Raw genomic sequence first — 16,320 nt, 5'->3', positions numbered from 1 at the left:
AGGCAGCCGGCGCCTGCTGCTGGTAGTCTTCTCCTTTTCCTTTGGGCTTTCCCTCGCTAGCTGCGCCGGAGCACGGAGGGAGCCGTTCCCTGAAGGTGCAGCCTGGTCTGTTGCCCTTTCCCGCTGTGATACCACCGAGCCTGCTCACGGGCTCCTCTGGAACAGCTCCCTAAGTCCTGCCCAGGCAGCCCCACGAGCTCTATCTACGGGTTAGGTCACAGAGGTGGTGGAGAAACTGGGAACGTGCCCAAGCGGGGGCCTCGGGAAAAGGCAATAAAGCTTGCCCCCGGGAATGAATGCCTGCCATACTCCCGGACAGACCCCATCCATCCCTCGGAGCCCCGGGAATGAATGCCTGCCATACTCCCGGACAGACCCCATCCATCCCTCGGAGCCCCGGGAATGAATGCCTGCCATACTCCCGGACAGACCCCATCCATCCCTCGGAGCCCCGGGAATGAATGCCTGCCATACTCCCGGACAGACCCCATCCATCCCTCGGAGCCCCGGGAATGAATGCCTGCCATACTCCCGGACAGACCCCATCCATCCCTCGGAGCCCCGGGAATGAATGCCTGCCATACTCCCGGACAGACCCCATCCATCCCTCGGAGCCCCGGGAATGAATGCCTGCCATACTCCCGGACAGACCCCATCCATCCCTCGGAGCCCCGGGAATGAATGCCTGCCATACTCCCGGACAGACCCCATCCATCCCTCGGAGCCCCGGGAATGAATGCCTGCCATACTCCCGGACAGACCCCATCCATCCCTCGGAGCCCCGGGAATGAATGCCTGCCATACTCCCGGACAGACCCCATCCATCCCTCGGAGCCCCGGGAATGAATGCCTGCCATACTCCCGGACAGACCCCATCCATCCCTCGGAGCCCCGGGAATGAATGCCTGCCATACTCCCGGACAGACCCCATCCATCCCTCGGAGCCCCGGGAATGAATGCCTGCCATACTCCCGGACAGACCCCATCCATCCCTCGGAGCCCCGGGAATGAATGCCTGCCATACTCCCGGACAGACCCCATCCATCCCTCGGAGCCCCGGGAATGAATGCCTGCCATACTCCCGGACAGACCCCATCCATCCCTCGGAGCCCCCGGGAATGAATGCCTGCCATACTCCCGGACAGACCCCATCCATCCCTCGGAGCCCCTGGGAATGAATGCCTGCCATACTCCTGGACAGACCCCATCCCTCCCTCAGAGCCCCCGGGAATGAATGCCTGCCATACTCCCGGACAGACCCCATCCATCCCTCAGAGCCCCGGGAATGAATGCCTGCCATACTCCCGGACAGACCCCATCCCTCCCTCAGAGCCCCGGGAATGAATGCCTGCCATACTCCCGGACAGACCCCATCCCTCCCTCAGAGCCCCCGGGAATGAATGCCTGCCATACTCCCGGACAGACCCCATCCATCCCTCGGAGCCCCTGGGAATGAATGCCTGCCATACTCCCGGACAGACTCCATCCCATCCGTCCTGCAGAACCCCTTCGGGCTGCCTGCCAGTGCTTCCCAGCGCGGTCCCTGGCCGGGTGGGAGAGGCAGCAAGCGTGGCACATCCCGGGGAGGGGTATGGGTGTAATTCACATGTCGTTTTCCACATGAGGAGCTGGGGCTGGCTGGAGCCGAAGGGCCCTGGTGATGGGGCAGGCAGGCAGGCACCTTGCCGTGGGCTGCGCCTGGCTGGGGCTTGCTGCCAGACTGGGATGTACAGAGATGCCGTGGAGGTTTACTGGGGCTGTGGTGTGGGCAGCATTTCTACCCTTGACTTGGGTGTACCTGTGTCACACCATCTCCCAATGCTACAAGGGCTGGCCTGGATGCAGGAGGGTTTGAGCTGTAAAAGTTAATTCAGCAAAGCCAGGTATTGCAGGCTGTGCACAAAGACCTGTCCGGGCACAGGACAGGTGCCTGTGTGTGTGATGCAGGGGATGCAGATGGCACACGCCAGACAGGAACCTGGGATAAACCTCAGGGATTGTTTGGAGAGCATGACCTGTAAGGGACAGAGGGACTGGAATCCTTTTAGAGAAGAGAAAGGGAAGCTTCCCATCTGGTAACACCTGCACGTCTCCCAGGTCTGTCCTGCTACAAGGGAAGTTGAGCCTTTCCCACCTTCCTCCCTGTAGATGAGAAGTAAGGGAGCCTCAGTGGAGATGCTGGAGAGGAAACTCCTCAGCAGCAGGTCTGGTGGTACGGGGCAGTTTTTGTTGGAGTTGTCTGAGCCCCTGCAGAGCAGCAGGGGGAAGATGTCAGAGAAGAGGTGTAGCTCATTTGACCTGGATCTTCAGGTGTACTTGATCTGCGCTGAGAGGGGTGAGGGTATGGCTTAGCTGCCCACTTGAGCTACCTTTTAGCCCTCAAGATTTAAGAAATACTGTAGTAATTGCTCCATAATGTTCTAAAGCCTGGCTTTGGCTGGCAGCCTCACTTGGCACTCTTCATATAACTTGATCTTTTAAACAAACCTCCAAATGTCACACGTGAGCACATGAAGCAAGGCTGGCTGTCCCCTTGCTTGCTCTGCAGATCCCACAGTAAGCTGAAAGCTGCAAAATAAGCCTGGAAGTGGCAAAAACCCCAGTCCATCTCAGCTCCTGGAAAGAGGGTAAGGCCTGAAGAGTCCTGTGTAGCTTGCAGTGGCTTTGTTGTTTGTCCCAAAAGGTATGTGGTTGTTCGTGGCTTGGTCAGTTCTGTTTTGCTTTCTCTGAGCTGGGTGAGATTGGGCATGGGGGCCATCTCCAGCTGCAGAGGGACGCTGAGGTGGCCAGGGCTGCCCTTCCCTCACCGTGTCCCTGCAGAGAGCTGGGCAGGTGCTGGCCAGGTGACAGCAAATGGTTCTGCTCACTGTGCTGTGCTGCAGCTGACACGGTGACTTGCCTGGTGAATCATAAGTGAATGCTGCTGAGAGCTGAGCTTTTTGCAGACACCACAGCATTAGCCCTGCTCCTTGGACAAGCTCCAGCCTGGGCGATTCCATTCGGACACTTTAAATGCTCCCCGTCGCCTTTGCAGGCACAAGGCTCTGCTCTTCTGCCTGTGAGCTCTCCAGGACTTGTTGGGGACTGTAAAACAGCTGCTACTTTCACTCCCTGGCTGTTTTCTTGCTGGGTTGTCTGTAGAGCCTGACTGCAGGACTGTGAAAGAGGCTCTGTTAACGCCAGGCAGTTGATTTGACAATAAAGGTTGGCTTTATTTTTCCCATCAGCTCTACTCTGTTGGCTGCCAGGGGCTGATGTGGGACACAGGTGAAGTCGTATTGGTTTTGGAGTCTTAACAATTACCAGCTTAACTAGAGTGATGGTTTTAAGGATGTGGCTATAATTAGGTCAAGCTGTTTGTTTGTTGCATTCCCATTCAGCTCCCAAACTTGGTAGTGGAAATTAACTTGGGACCTTTTTTAGGGTTGCTGTTTGTCTCCACTGGCAAAGAACATTTGGGAGACGGCTCTTTTGCTCCTCTCCTTGCTGCCAAGGCAGAGTGTTGTTGTGTGTCCCTGCCAGGGGCTGCTGAGGGGCCATGGGGAACACCACCAGCGAGCGGGTGTCAGGGGAGCGCCATGGCTCCAAGTCCCAGCGCTCCGACGGCTCCGGTGCCTCCCACCCCGCCAAGGAGCACCCGCACAAGATCATGGTGGGCAGCACCGACGACCCCAGCGTCTTCAGCTCCCACGACTCCAAGGTAGGGGCTGGCTGCTCCATTCCCCTCCTGCCCTCCAGAGCCTCGGCACACTGCCTGTGTGGGGCTGTGTTCCCAGCCATGCAGGCGTCTCTGGGGAGCTGGGGGCCTGGAGGAGCTCTGTGGTGCTCCTGTGTGTGGCTGGTAGAGGCCAGCTGTGGGAATGTGTTCATTCAGTCACCTCTCTCTGGTTTTCTTTGCCCAGATCCCTGGGGACAAGGAGTTTGTGTCGTGGCAGCCAGATCTGGAGGAGTCAGTGAAACCATCCCAACAGGCTCGTCCAACGGTCATACGCTGGGCTGATGGAGGCAAGGAGGTCTTCATCTCCGGATCCTTCAACAACTGGAGCACCAAGATCCCACTCATCAAGAGGTAGCCAGTCCCTCAAGTCATTTACTCTATGTTCATGTCTGCTCCAGAGCAGAGAACATTTTCCTTTGCTCTCTTGGCTTTGCTCTGTTCCCTCAAGCTGTGGTCTGAGGCAAATACACGGTCAGCTCCATCCCTGCGTGGTGCTGCAGGGACAGTGGGAAGTTGTGAAACAGGGACAGGACAGGATGGGCCACTTTGCGTGCCCAGCTGGATGTCCCACAGCAGCCAATGCTGGCAGCAGAGCCCTGCCCAGGTATGCAGCAGTCCTCTGGAAGCTGTCAGCTCTTCCCTTGGCTGCAGCATTACCCCATGCCTAGTTGTATGGCTGCCAGTGGGTGTTAGTTGTTTGTCCCTCACATATCTCCCTGCCCTAATGATGTTCTCACTGTTCTGCAGCACATCTGTGACTTACATGGAAGCTGATGTAGGACTCTAGCAGTTAATCTGGAATGAGTTTATCTCATTTTCAGATTTGATAAACAGAGCTGTCCCACTTGCTCCTGTCCTGCTGTGCCAGCACAGGGCAGGAGCTTTGCCCACGTGTTCTTCTTAGCCTGTCTTGCACAGGGTGTCTGTCACATCCACTTTCTTGGGGCACGGAGGGCTGGACTGCCCCTTGCAGCTGGGCTGCCAGGGGTTTGAGCCATGCAATGCTCAAAGGAGCATTGGAGTGCTCGTGCCTGCTGTGGCCATGCCTTGGGTCACTGATGAGGAGCAAGCCTGACCCTGCATGAAGGTGTTGGGGTAGAGGGGCTGGGCAGTGCTGGTTCCTGGGGCCCCATGGAAGAGCAGCATTCAGAGCATGAACAGGCTGATGCCTTTGCACATCTGTTCTCTCTGCACAGCCACAATGACTTTGTCGCTATCCTGGACCTTCCAGAAGGAGAGCACCAGTACAAATTTTTTGTGGATGGCCAGTGGGTTCACGATCCATCTGAGGTAATGCTCCAAGCTTTATTCCTCCAGATCTCGTCTTCTTCAGGGAACTAGACAGATGTAAGTTCAGCAGAGGGGGAACAGGGAGAGCAGAGACTGTCTCCTGAAACAAAAGGCACACCTCCATCCCCTGAGTCATTGCAGAGGCTGGTTCCTCTGGACATAGTCATGATTTATGAGGAAGCATTGGGAAAGGGCAGGGAAATGCCAGAAGACCCTCAAGTCCCACTGAGAATTGGCAATAGGAAGATGGGCCATGAGGTCAGCACTCACGTACAGGTTCTCTTCCAAACTGAATCATGGGGGAGCAGCATGGGAAGGACAACACACCTACCCATGGGCATGTAGCAGGATGGAGGATGGAAATAGGAGGTGATATAGGAGCCTGTGATAAAGGAAAATCCTCCCAGGGTAAACAGCAAAGGTCTGTAAGTGTAGGGCAGAGAGGGACACCAGCCTCCTGTGCTCGGAGGTGGTGTTGCAGCAAAGACAGCTTGGGCTGGGAGGATCTAGGAAGCACTGAATGTGCCTCAGTTGGAGCTGAACACAGGAAGATTCTCACTCCAGTTCTTTCCAGCCTGTGGTTACCAGCCAGATGGGGACGATAAACAACCTCATCCATGTCAAGAAGTCTGACTTTGAGGTGTTTGATGCGTTGAAGGTGGATTCCTTGGAAAGCTCAGAAACCTCAGGTCGGGGTGAGTTTTGTGGCATTAGAGCTTTGCATGTGCTATTTCCCACCTCCTCTGCTCTGAGACTCGCTGCTCTGGGTGCACAGATCCCCTGGGCAGAGCTGTGGCCTTCACTGGGGGTGTGAGCAGTGTTGGGCAGCGTGTCCTCCTCAGCCCACAGCTGAGGCCTCATCCCTCTGGAGGGGCTGTGTTGGTGTAACTTGTTCTGTGCTAGCACCATCCCAGGGCAGAGCTGCTGCAGTGCGTGGCTGAGAGAGCCATTTCGGACTGGGAAATGCCAGGAACATCAGCCCTTTCTGTCTGGTCAACTGTAAGTCATCTGATCCAGGGTACAAGCTAGGTGATAGCAGGATCCAGTTTATTTTCAGCAGCTACTCTTAGTTTTCATGCCAAGGTAATTTGTACCAGTGCTAGCACATTGCAGACCTCCCTGTCTGCTTGTGTTACAGCAGCAGGTTAGGTTACCACACAGGCACTGGTGGTGCTGGCTGTGTGAAATGCTGGCAGGAAGCTCAGTCGTGTGTGTGTCCCTGCTACAGCCCCATCTCAGGTACAGCCCAGCTCCATGTCCTTTCCCAGCTTCTCTCTGCTGGAGAGAAGCCAGCAAGCAGCAGCAGCCCAAGGAGATGGAGCCCTTCTGGGGGCTGGCTGTTCCCAAAGGTTCAGATCCCATGTGGCCATTCCAGCTTTCAGTGACCACGAGCTCCCGAGGTCCCTCTTGTGTTTGGAACAGCTGCTCAGTGTAGAGTTCCTGTTTGCCTTCCCTGGACCTCCATCAGGCAGTACCCAGAGCAGCCTGCTCCCTGTGCCCCTGCTGCTGAGGGCACAGCTGTGGAGCAAACCAGCTGCTTCCTGCAGGGAGAGGGACCTGGCTGAACCGTGTGCTTGAGGGGTCTTGTGGTGGGTAACATGGGGTGCCTGTGTTGTGTCAGTGCATGTACCAGCTTACAGCCCTGCTTGGGATTGCCATGGGCTCACCCAGCTGCTTTTTCTGCTGTGAAAAGGCTGACCTGTTGCTATAGAATAGATCCCTGCCTGTGGCTTGTGGAGGATGCTTGTGCTTGAAAGACCTTGCTGAGTTCTCCTCAGCTTCTTAGGAGCTGCTTTGTGCTCGCCCATCCTGCTTCAGTCATTTCATGTCTCTGCCTTTGTCTTGTCTCTAGATTTATCCAGCTCCCCACCGGGACCTTACGGCCAGGAGATGTACGTGTACCGGCCCGAGGAGCGCTTCAAATCCCCGCCCATCCTCCCGCCCCACCTCCTCCAGGTCATCCTCAACAAGGACACCAACATCTCGGTGTGTACCAGCATACTGCGCACTGACAGAGCCACACTGGGGTCAGAAAGGGAGTCCTGTCTGCAGGGAGCCTGGGCCCCCTTTGGCTGGGGTCTAGCCCTTGGCATTTCCTAGGAAAAGTGTCACTTTTCCCGTTTGCCACACTGGTTTGGCCTCTGGTGCTTAGCTGAGCTCTGTGCCTGTTCAGAACAGCCAGAGGTGGTGGCAGCTCAGGCTGCCTGAGGCAGCAGCTCCCTGTGCAGGCAGGGGCGGGGGGATCAGGGCTCTGCCGTTCCCCTGTGACGCTCCTCTCCTCCTAGTGTGACCCAGCCCTGCTGCCTGAGCCCAACCACGTCATGCTCAATCACCTCTACGCGCTCTCCATCAAGGTAAGCACAGGTCCTGTGATGCTGCAGGTGAGGAGCTGCTGTGGCTCCCAGGAGCCTGCAGCACCTGCAGGGAGCAGAACCTACTCAGCTGGGGCTGCAGATGGGAGCTGGCTGCGTGGTGAGGGGTGGCACACACGGGGGCAGAGGGTGAGACCTCCTGACAATTCCCTTCAGCTGCCTCCCTGCAGCGTTGGGGAGCTAAGCATGTATCAGACCCTGCCCTTGCTGTGCCCCACTGCCTGTTGTGCACTGGACTGGCTGTGGGACTGGGGACAGCAGGGACAGCCCGGGGCAGCTCCCTGAGCCCCAGGGGTGCCCTGGCCCCCCATGCTGACGCTGTCTCCCTCAGGATGGCGTGATGGTGCTCAGTGCCACGCACCGCTACAAGAAGAAGTACGTCACCACGCTGCTGTACAAGCCCATCTGAGCCGGGGCCTCACACGCTCCCCACGCAGGACACCAAACGCCGCTTGTCTGCACACACTGGGCCACGGGACTGTGTGACACCTGGCCACTGGCTGCAGCCTCCAGGCTGGCAGGGACACGGGCCCTGGCAACAAGCTCAGGGCCACTGGGGCCTGTGATGCTGTCCCATCCTACCGGCGTGGTTCAGCCCTTGGTTCCCACCCACCTGCAGCTTCCCTTGGCTTCTGTGAGTCTCTGGGACCACTTTGCTGCTCACCAGAACAGCCCTTCCTCACGCCCAACATGAAAAGGGCTTCACCCTGCCTGTCTTCTCCAGCCTGTGAGGGCCTCAAGGTGGTCCTGGCACTGCACCCAGTCCAGGCTCCAGGAACATATCCTGTTCTTCTGAAGGTTGTGCTGCTATCCTGGTGCTCAATCTCCAAGGCCACCTTGCCTGCTAGGGGCTCTGTGACACTCCAGCCTGACACCTGCTCCCTGTTCCACAGCCCTGGCTGTGGGGCTGCCCCCCTCAGCTTTTTTGAACCTCTGCGAGGTTCAGCGTCGAGCCAGCACGATGGACAGCACAGCTGGACACAGCCACTCTTACCTGCTGCTGTGAGAGCACCATCAAGGACTGCAACGCCCTGTCCCCAATATCAGCTGCTTCTGTGGGACAGGGCTGACTTTGTCACAGCCAGAGGGGCACTGGCACATGCCCTGGGAAGAGCAGAGCTGGGCAGGCACTCCAGGACCCCGGCTGCACCGCCTGCTGCTGCAGCAGTGCCGTGGGACAGGGGGTTCTCTATTTATTACAGTATTTATTGTTCTCGGTGCTGCTTGCCTGGTGTTGGAGAGGGGGTCCAGAGGAGGAGGAAAGGGAGCACCCAGTGCAGCATAGAGCTGCCCTTGGGTTGTTAGGGTAGGGCACTGAGCCACCCCCTGGGGACTCAGCCAGGGCCTTTAGCACCCTGTGCTGCAGGTGGTTTGGGGAGGGGGAGCACAGCTGCAGAGACAGGCATGCCAGAAACACCACAACCCAAAGGAAACCTTTATTGGGGACTCTTCAGCCACTGAACAGAATATGGCATTTCTTACATCTTCCTCCTGTGCTGGGGCCCCGACATGTGCGGAGTCCCCAAAGCACATTTCCAGTACCTCTGTCTATATACATATACATACATCCACAAGCAGGGACAGGGACTCATCGGGGTTACAGAGGGGACCAGGTCCCAGGGCAAGCTGTGCTCAGCATGGGGGGCTGTGTCACCCCACTCTGAGCACTGAGGGTGGAAGGGAGCAAGTGCTGAAGCATGGGCCAGACAAAGGCCAAGCCAGCAGCTGCTGCTGCCATGCCAAGCAAAGGCTGGTGGAGGGCATGCAACCACTACAGCAGCCCAAACCCACTAACTGTGTAGCTCTGGACACCCCAGACCCCTTTCACCCTGGCCCTCAGAGCAGCAGGGATGGGGTCCACTCCAGCCCTCTGGCACGGCTCGGCTCAGCAGCCAGGGGGCTCTTCCCTGCTGGCCATTGCTGCTTGCCCTGCACGGGCTCACGCAACAGGCAGGGCCTGCTGGGCCTTCACCTGGCAAGAGATGACACATGGCAATAAGGAAGAGCACTACTGTGCCCTGGGGACATGGACATGCTAGCTGAGGATAGACAAGGAGAATGTGTCCCTGTGTCCCCCTCAGTCACCCAGCTAGCCCTCAGCACTCCAGGACAGCCACCACAGGGTGTGTGCCATCTGTGTCCATCCCCAGGGCATCAGGGCAAACTGACCTCCAGGTTTGTCCTGGCCTTGCGCAGCACACTGTGGGTCCTGGTCACTGCAGGAGAGAGAGATGGGGTCAGTGAGGTCCCTGTGCCACAGAACCACATTGGGCACATGGGCACCAGGCTGGCTTGGCCGTGCCACCAGAGCACGTACACTGGCTGACGATGAACTGCTCCATGCTGTCCTTGAGCTGGGCTGTGCTGCGCAGCCGCCTGGCCGTGCTCTGCAGAGCATCCTCCCTCTCGGAGAGCCGGGCCTGCAGCGCCGCGATCTCGCCCTGGAGCACCTGCTCCTGGGACAGGGGAGGGGGATGAGCTCTGAGCACCCGGCCCCGGTGCCCCGCCGGTCCCCAGCTCTGCTCACCTTGCCCTGGTGCTGGGCCGGGCTCACGGGCAGCACGGTGCTCCAGAAGGCAGCGAGGAGGGACACGCACTCCTCCAGGATGCCGTGCAGGGTGCTGGCGCTGCCCCACAGATGGCCCTGCCCCGTGCCCGTCCATCCCAGGGCCTGCGGGAGAAGGGTGCGGGAGCCGGCAGCATCCCCGGGCCTGGAGGTTCCCGGCCTCCAGCTGCCCCTGCAGCCCTCGGGGCTGCTTCTGGCCTCGGGAGCCACGTAATGCACAGAGCACCGAGGGCCTGGCCCCCAGGTGCTGCCTGCCCCGTCCTGCCCACGCTTTACCTCCTTTGCCGGGAGCGGGCAGCTGGGCAGCCCGAGTGCTGGGCGTGTCAGACACATCAGCTCCCGGGCCAAGGCCTTTCCCTCCACGATGTGCTGCTCCAGGGCTCGGTACGTGTCCAGGCGGCCGACGATGTGAGCCCCCGTCAGTCCCTCGCTCTTCCTCGGCAGCACGTCTGCCCCACGTGGCTCTGTGGAGCAAGCTGGGTTAGGTGAGGACCGCTGCCCGCTCCCCTGGTGACCCGCCGTGTCCCATCCCGGGCGCTCGACTCTGCTCTGAGCTCTCCAGGCTTGCTCAGCAAGGGTGCTGCCACGAGTTCAGCAGAACCCACCGTCCATCCGCCGGAGCACCGACGTGCCGGAGGCCAGTGGGGACAGGAGGGGAGCTGCTGAGTCAGTGCCAACATCACGCACTGGAGGAGATGGGAAGCAGCCTGGAACAAGAAACATCTGAGCCCCTGTAGGTAGATGTGGCTCCGTGCCTGAGGCTGCTGGGCTGCCCTCCCTCTCTGCCTGCCAGCAGGGCCACTGTGTGCAACCTGCTGCCCCAGGAGAAGTGTCTGGGACCACCCAAGGGTTGCAGAGGGGCCAGGCACCCCAAGGGCCGGGGCTGGGCAGGGATGCTGTCCATGGGTCCCATACCTGCTCGTGTCTCAGCAGAGGGGCCCGGGAGGCTCTTGTAGATGTGCAGCTCCGCACGCAGGGTCTGCAGGAGCAGGCGCTGCTCCTCACTCTGCTGCTGCAGGAGCGTCACCGAGTGCTGCAGCCTGCAGAGGTGACACGTGGGTCCGGTGCCAGCCACCCCTCCCAGTCCTGCGGCCCCAGGGCCACAGTGCCCCAAACCTTACCTGTTGTTGTCCTCCTGCAGAGAGCGCCGCTCGTCCCGGAGCTGCCGAACACTCTCTTGGCACTCGGAGAGCTCCTCCGCCAGCCTCCGCTGCTTCCCACGTCTCTGGCCCAGCTCTGCCTCAGCCTCCCGTGCCCGGGAGCAGGCAGCCACCAGTGTCTCCTGCACCCGTGCAAGCTCTGGGGACAGAGAGCAGGAGGTGTCACCACCACCCCACTCAGCCAGTGCCCGCTGGGGCTCAGCCCCAGGATGCTGGCCCGGCCCTACCTTGGGAGAGGTGGTCCCGTTGGAGCCGCAGGGTCCGGTTTTCCTCGTGCAGAGCCTGGTTCTCCCTGCTCAGCTGCAGCCCCAGCTCCGGTGTCTGGGCATAGACATCACTGGGCAGTCCTGTGGAAGGGAGCAGTGCTGAGTCTCTGTCCCAGCGCCCCGCTGCGCAGGGGGTGAGCAGAGGGATGTGCAGAGGCCTGGCCCCGCAGCCCCAGCCCGTACCGCTGCCCTTGGAGGCCAGGCGGCGCTCCAGCTGCTCCCGGAGCCGGTCGTTGGTGCAGATGGACTCCTCCAGGCGCTGGCGCAGGTTGCGGATCTCCACCAGGTGCTCCTCCAGCAGGTCTGCCCCTGCCACAGCCAGGGACACAGCTCAGGGCAGGAAAGGCTGTGCCTGCCCCTCTCCACAGCAGAGCCCTGTCCCGCAGCTGTTGTGGTGCCAGGTCTCCTCCCTGCACCCCACAGGCAGGTGGGATGCCCCAGTGCTCTCCACCACGGACCATACCTGTCAGCTTCTGCCCGCAGGGGTACCCCGGGGGCAGGGCCCCATAGAGCAGCTGGCCGGGCGGGGGCACGTCCCAGAGGCCACTGGGCAGCTCAGCTGGGCCCTGCAGGGCTCCGTGGCAGCAGAACGGTGCTGGGGCCTTGCTGCCCTCTCCAAAGGGGCCCAGTGGCACTGTGGGCTTTGCTGGTGCCATGGGCAGTGTCACACCTGCACACGCAGGACAGTGGGGAGGAGGAGAAGGACAATGAGCAGGTAGGAAGAAAGGGGCAACGAACTCCCTCCATCTGCTTTTCCCCCCCTTGTTGCTCTGCTCAACAGTGCAGTCCAGTGTCCCCATCACTGACCTCCTGTCCCAACCAAACCTATTCCCCCCGAGGAGCCGGGGCTCTCCCAGGCCTTGATGATTACATGACACAAGGTGGAGGGTCTCAGCCCCATTCCTACACAACACCTTACCAAATCAGCCTTTCCTAGAAGACCTGGGATATGCCAGTGTCTACACCTAGGGGCTAATGCTGTCTTGGGATGGGTCCCTCCAACCCACCAGGTCCTCTCTACTTGAAAGCCACATGTTCCCACTGTCCCCCAGCCAGAGCAGTGGGACCCAACCTCAAAGCCATAGCCCAAAGAGGAAGGAGAAGATCAAGGGCAGGACATGCAGGTCAGAGAGAGTGGGGATGATGTGTCACAGCACAGCATGCAGGGCAGGCAGGACCAAACCCAGGCCAAGAGGCAGGGTGCTCACTTTCTCCCAGTTGCCTCCGGAGCACCTGCAGTTCCTGCTGTGCCTCAGCCAGGGAGCAGAGAGAATTCCCACAGCAGCCCAGGAGTGGCGGGGCCGCAGGAGGAGGGGGCCCGGCAGGGAGGAAGGGGGACAGCCCGGGGGCCAGGGCAGGCAGGGGGGCACTGACGGGTTGGGACAAGGAGTCAAAGTGAAGGCCTAGAGACAGGAGAGAGATGGAGAGAGTGAGGTGTCACAGTGGCTCTGGCTCAGCCTGGCAGAGAGCCCTCCTCCTGAAGCCAAGTCCCTGTGCCCAGGGGCACTGCAGTTGTGGCCCCTGGTGGTACCTGTGTGTTGGGCAGGCTCCTCGTGGCACTGGCTGTACTCGCTGGCTGCATCCCCATCAGAGCAGGGCTCCAGCCCCTCAGAGGTGAAGGATGAGCTGCTGGCAGAGTGGGATGACTCCGAGGGCGGGCAGCTGCTACCTGGGGACTCGGAGCGCTCCTGCAGCTTCACCTCCAGGCTCTCAATCACCTTCTCCTTCTCCTGGAGCTCCCGGCTGAGCCTGTGCAGATGGCCCATCACCAGGTCTGAGCTCCATCCCACAGCCCTTTCCCACATGATCCGCCACATGCTGTGTCCCACTAGTGATGCAGGGCTGCTCAGAGATACAGAGTGCCCACGAGCCTTGCCATCCCCAGAGCAGAGCAGAGCAGCCCCAGGACATCCACCTGGGGCAGAGACCCCGAGGGCACCCTGGGCCCTCACCTAAGAGCAGTGATAACCTCAGGGTGCCCATGCCAACACATCCCACAAAGCCTTCCTTGGGAACAGGTACCTCTGTGCCAGGAGTTCGTGACTGGTTTTATCCTCCCCGTCTTGTCGATCTCCTGAGAAAGCAAGGCCAGAGAAGAGCCAGTCAGTGTCTCCATGCCCCAGGATGCCTGGTCCCGCACAGAGCCATAGCAGGGCAGGACAGCCCAAAGCAAAGCAGGTATCCCACACAGCACATGATGTGAGAGTGCTCCTGCTCTTCACCCATCAAAGCATCCCTTCCTGACCCATCCCACGCCCATGACACCCAGCCCCACTGCCCCCCTAGAGGTGCTTACTGATGCCCAGCTTGTCGCTGAGCCTCTCAGCCAGGTGCCTGCCCTGGGCCAGCTGCTCCCTGAAGCCCTGGCCCAGGTAGTAGTCGATGTCAGTGCCCCTGAGGAGGTCCTCGAAGGAGCGCAGGGCGTCCCGCAGGTGCTGGGCCAGGCTGCGGCTCAGCCCACGGCCCTCCCGCAGCACCTGCCGCAGGTGGGAGAGCTCCCGAGCCTGGGCCTGGATCAGAGAGTTGTATTTCCTAGGAGAGATGGGCGAGCAGGGTGTTCACAGGGCAGCCAGACCCGCTGGGAACACAGCAGGGATGAAGTGCCATGGTGTAGGGACCCTGGGGAGCATTCCCTGGTCTAGGGAGACACAAGAAGTTTCCCTCAGAAAGCTGTTAGACCCCATTGGCTCCTTCCCCTGTTCCTATGTCTGTTCCTATGTTCCTGAGCCACTCCTTCCCTACTCCCTGATTGGCCCTCACCTTTGTACTGCCCCCAGGCCCCCGTAGAGAAAAAGCTAGAAGCTCTGGGTGTGGGTGCTGGGACCTGAACACCTCACTGAATAAAACATCTGTGGATATTATGCAAAGGTCCTTTTTGCTTCCTTACTCTGGACTATGCTAGCAACAATTCAGACTCCTACACCGTGGAGGGAGTCTGTGCATCATCCACTGCTGGGACTCTGCCCCAGCACACAAACACCCCAGGAACCTTCCTGCAGGGAAACCAAGCAACAAGGAGCCACCAGCCTCGGGCAGCTCCTGGAAATCACTGTATCTCCCCATCTGCTCCCAGCCCCAGGGCCATACCCGGGCCAAGTGGCAGAGTGCAGCTCCTTGGGCAAGGTGGCTCCGTGCTTGGCCGCGGGCAGCTGTGCCTCGAGCAGGGTGACGCGGTGCACCAGGCTCTGCAGGTCGCGGTGTGCCCGCAGGGCGGGTGGGCACAGCGCGCCGTGCCCGTCCGACTGCCAGCCCTCGTCCTCGTCCGTCAGGCTGTGCGCTGGGGACGCCAAGGCCTTGGGAGCCGGCAGGGGCCGCTCAGCGCCCGAGGTGTAGCCGCTGGTGACAGAGATGGAGCGGGCACGGCGCTGCAGGCTCTGGATCACCTTGTTGGCATTGAGCAGCTGGGCCTTGAGGTCCTGGATGTGCTGGTGCAGGGCCTCCACATCCTCCAGGGCCATGGTTTTCCGGGCAGTTTTGCCCACTCTGGACATCCCTGGCTGGCAGGGAGACCCCAGCTCCTCACCCAGGCTGGTCTCACTGAACACATCTGGCTCCTCGCACTCTGCAGGGAGCACAGCAGGTCACTCCTCTGTGCCAGGGGGCAGAGCACAGGGATCCCTGGAGCCCTGGCTCTCCTTACCAGGGCTGGTGCTCTCGTCACGGTCTGCCTCGGTCTCACTGCGCCCACAGGTCTCATAGCCCAGGTCCTGGAAGTCCACCTGCACCTGCTTGCTGAGCTGCTGTGTCTGAGGTTCACCTGCTGGGCAGCGCCATCAGCTCAGAGCCCCCCGGGCAGGATTCATCACCCCTGCCCCATGCACAGGGCTCAGAACACGCCCCCACCCCACCCTGGCTTTCACTCACGGAGCAGGACGTGGTATTTCTCCAGCTGCTCAGCTTGTGCCCGCACCGTGGCCTCCGAGGCAGCGAGCTTGTCCTGCAGCTCCTGGCACTGCCTTTGGCCCTGTGCCACCTGGGAGCGCAGCTCTGCGCCCAGCCCGGGCCAGCCCCCGCCGGGAACCGAGCCCTCCACCTGCGGGAGGGGAGATGGACTGTCAGCTCTGCATTTCCACCCTCATCCCCAGCTCTATTCTCATCTCCATCCCGGTTCCCTGCGCATTTACATGGCTCCCGTCCCCTCCACCGGGGCTGCCAGGGCACGGTCTCTTGGCCATGTCACCCTGGGCTCGGGTCTCCAGCGCCGGGCGCTTGGTGGGCACCGTTCCCCTCTCTGCCGGGAGCCCTGGGCCATCCCCGCTGCCTCCGAGGGACCCGCGGCTCTTCCGCGGCAGCCGCCGGGGCTCAGTGGCCACAGGGCTGCCCAGCCCCGGCTCCTCCTGCTCCCCGCTCTCCAGCAGCGACGTGGCTTCACCCATCCGCTCCTTCAGCTCCGCGTTTTCCAGGCACAGGCTCAGCATCGCCTTCCTGGGGGCACAAGGCACGGTAAAGGACGGGCAGAGGCCGGCAGGGATTGTGTCACAGGGATGATGTAGGGTGTCCCCTCCGGCCACTGGCAGCCCCGGCTGCAGAGCCCCAGAGCTCTTGCCTGATGTGGGAGACAGAGGAGAAGCCGGCTTCCTCCAGCTGCGCCTTCAGCTCCCGCAGCTCCTGCTCAGCCCGCAGCTCCCGCTCGGGCGCGGTGGGCGCTGCGCTCCTTTCGGTGCTCCCATTCTCCTTGCGGGCCCGGGGGTTGCTCTAGAGGCACAGAGGGTGACAGGGACGTTTCCCAAGGGCTGGGACGCGGTTTGGAGGGGGCGCAATGCCCAGCTCCGCCACCCCCGCTCCTCCCAGCGTGGCGCTGCCCCGACTGACCTGCTGGGGTGCCAAGACACGGGCTGCCTCCTCCTTCATGCTGTCCGTGAAGTTGGTGCTGCCATCGGTGTGTGAACCTGCGGCCTGACCTAGGGGACAGCACAGCACACGGGGCGCTCAGAGCAGCGGCACTGGC

General features: G+C 60.7%; 2 protein-coding genes across 9 annotated transcripts in view; one reads left to right on the top strand and one right to left on the bottom strand.

The window, feature by feature from the left end:
* The first annotated feature begins 2,243 nt into the window (after nucleotides 1–2,243).
* On the top strand, nucleotides 2,244–8,599 carry PRKAB2 (protein kinase AMP-activated non-catalytic subunit beta 2). 2 transcript variants are annotated; one of them, XM_005426683.2, is made up of 8 exons: nucleotides 2,244–2,627; nucleotides 3,523–3,700; nucleotides 3,903–4,069; nucleotides 4,915–5,008; nucleotides 5,583–5,697; nucleotides 6,861–6,994; nucleotides 7,294–7,362; nucleotides 7,712–8,599. In XM_005426683.2, exons 2-8 carry the CDS (start codon nucleotides 3,539–3,541, stop codon nucleotides 7,787–7,789), a joined length of 819 nt encoding a protein of 272 aa, XP_005426740.1. In that variant the 5' UTR covers nucleotides 2,244–2,627; nucleotides 3,523–3,538; the 3' UTR covers nucleotides 7,790–8,599. The 2 variants fall into 2 exon arrangements, with proteins under 2 accessions (XP_005426740.1, XP_005426739.1); XM_005426682.2 differs by having other exon boundaries at nucleotides 5,583–5,703.
* A 186-nt stretch (nucleotides 8,600–8,785) lies between these two features.
* LOC102044586 (myomegalin) overlaps nucleotides 8,786–16,320 on the bottom strand; it is a 29,053-nt gene continuing 21,518 nt past the window's right edge. For 3 of the 7 annotated variants that reach the window (XM_031061653.1, XM_031061647.1, XM_031061648.1), the window contains 20 exons: nucleotides 16,185–16,273; nucleotides 15,919–16,067; nucleotides 15,497–15,797; nucleotides 15,237–15,405; nucleotides 15,013–15,129; nucleotides 14,460–14,934; nucleotides 13,669–13,904; nucleotides 13,395–13,446; nucleotides 12,904–13,121; nucleotides 12,581–12,775; nucleotides 11,836–12,042; nucleotides 11,556–11,681; nucleotides 11,334–11,453; nucleotides 11,068–11,245; nucleotides 10,862–10,986; nucleotides 10,552–10,653; nucleotides 9,908–10,410; nucleotides 9,698–9,836; nucleotides 9,550–9,596; nucleotides 8,786–9,352 (listed from right to left, as the gene is read on the bottom strand). In XM_031061653.1, coding sequence (XP_030917513.1) covers nucleotides 9,320–9,352; nucleotides 9,550–9,596; nucleotides 9,698–9,836; nucleotides 9,908–10,410; nucleotides 10,552–10,653; nucleotides 10,862–10,986; nucleotides 11,068–11,245; nucleotides 11,334–11,453; nucleotides 11,556–11,681; nucleotides 11,836–12,042; nucleotides 12,581–12,775; nucleotides 12,904–13,121; nucleotides 13,395–13,446; nucleotides 13,669–13,904; nucleotides 14,460–14,934; nucleotides 15,013–15,129; nucleotides 15,237–15,405; nucleotides 15,497–15,797; nucleotides 15,919–16,067; nucleotides 16,185–16,273 — 3,581 coding nt within the window. In that variant the 3' untranslated portion in view covers nucleotides 8,786–9,319. The remainder of the gene's footprint in view (nucleotides 9,353–9,549; nucleotides 9,597–9,697; nucleotides 9,837–9,907; nucleotides 10,411–10,551; nucleotides 10,654–10,861; nucleotides 10,987–11,067; nucleotides 11,246–11,333; nucleotides 11,454–11,555; nucleotides 11,682–11,835; nucleotides 12,043–12,580; nucleotides 12,776–12,903; nucleotides 13,122–13,394; nucleotides 13,447–13,668; nucleotides 13,905–14,459; nucleotides 14,935–15,012; nucleotides 15,130–15,236; nucleotides 15,406–15,496; nucleotides 15,798–15,918; nucleotides 16,068–16,184; nucleotides 16,274–16,320) is intronic. The other 4 variants (XM_031061649.1, XM_031061654.1, XM_031061651.1 and 1 more) reach the window with 3 other exon arrangements.

This window comes from Geospiza fortis, unplaced genomic scaffold (genome assembly GCF_000277835.1).
Source record: "Geospiza fortis unplaced genomic scaffold, GeoFor_1.0 scaffold5, whole genome shotgun sequence".
In the NCBI taxonomy this organism is placed as follows: domain Eukaryota; kingdom Metazoa; phylum Chordata; class Aves; order Passeriformes; family Thraupidae; genus Geospiza; species Geospiza fortis.
This window is presented reverse-complemented; position numbering and strand designations above follow the sequence as displayed.

Coding starts and splice junctions, on each gene's coding strand:
- PRKAB2 (XM_005426682.2), top strand. CDS start 3,539: ATGGGGAACACCACCAGCGAGCGGGTGTCAGGGGAGCGCCATGGCTCC. Junction 4,070..4,914: donor AAGATCCCACTCATCAAGAG/GTAGCCAGTCCC, acceptor CTCTCTGCACAG/CCACAATGACTTTGTCGCTA. Junction 6,995..7,293: donor ACAAGGACACCAACATCTCG/GTGTGTACCAGC, acceptor CTCTCCTCCTAG/TGTGACCCAGCCCTGCTGCC.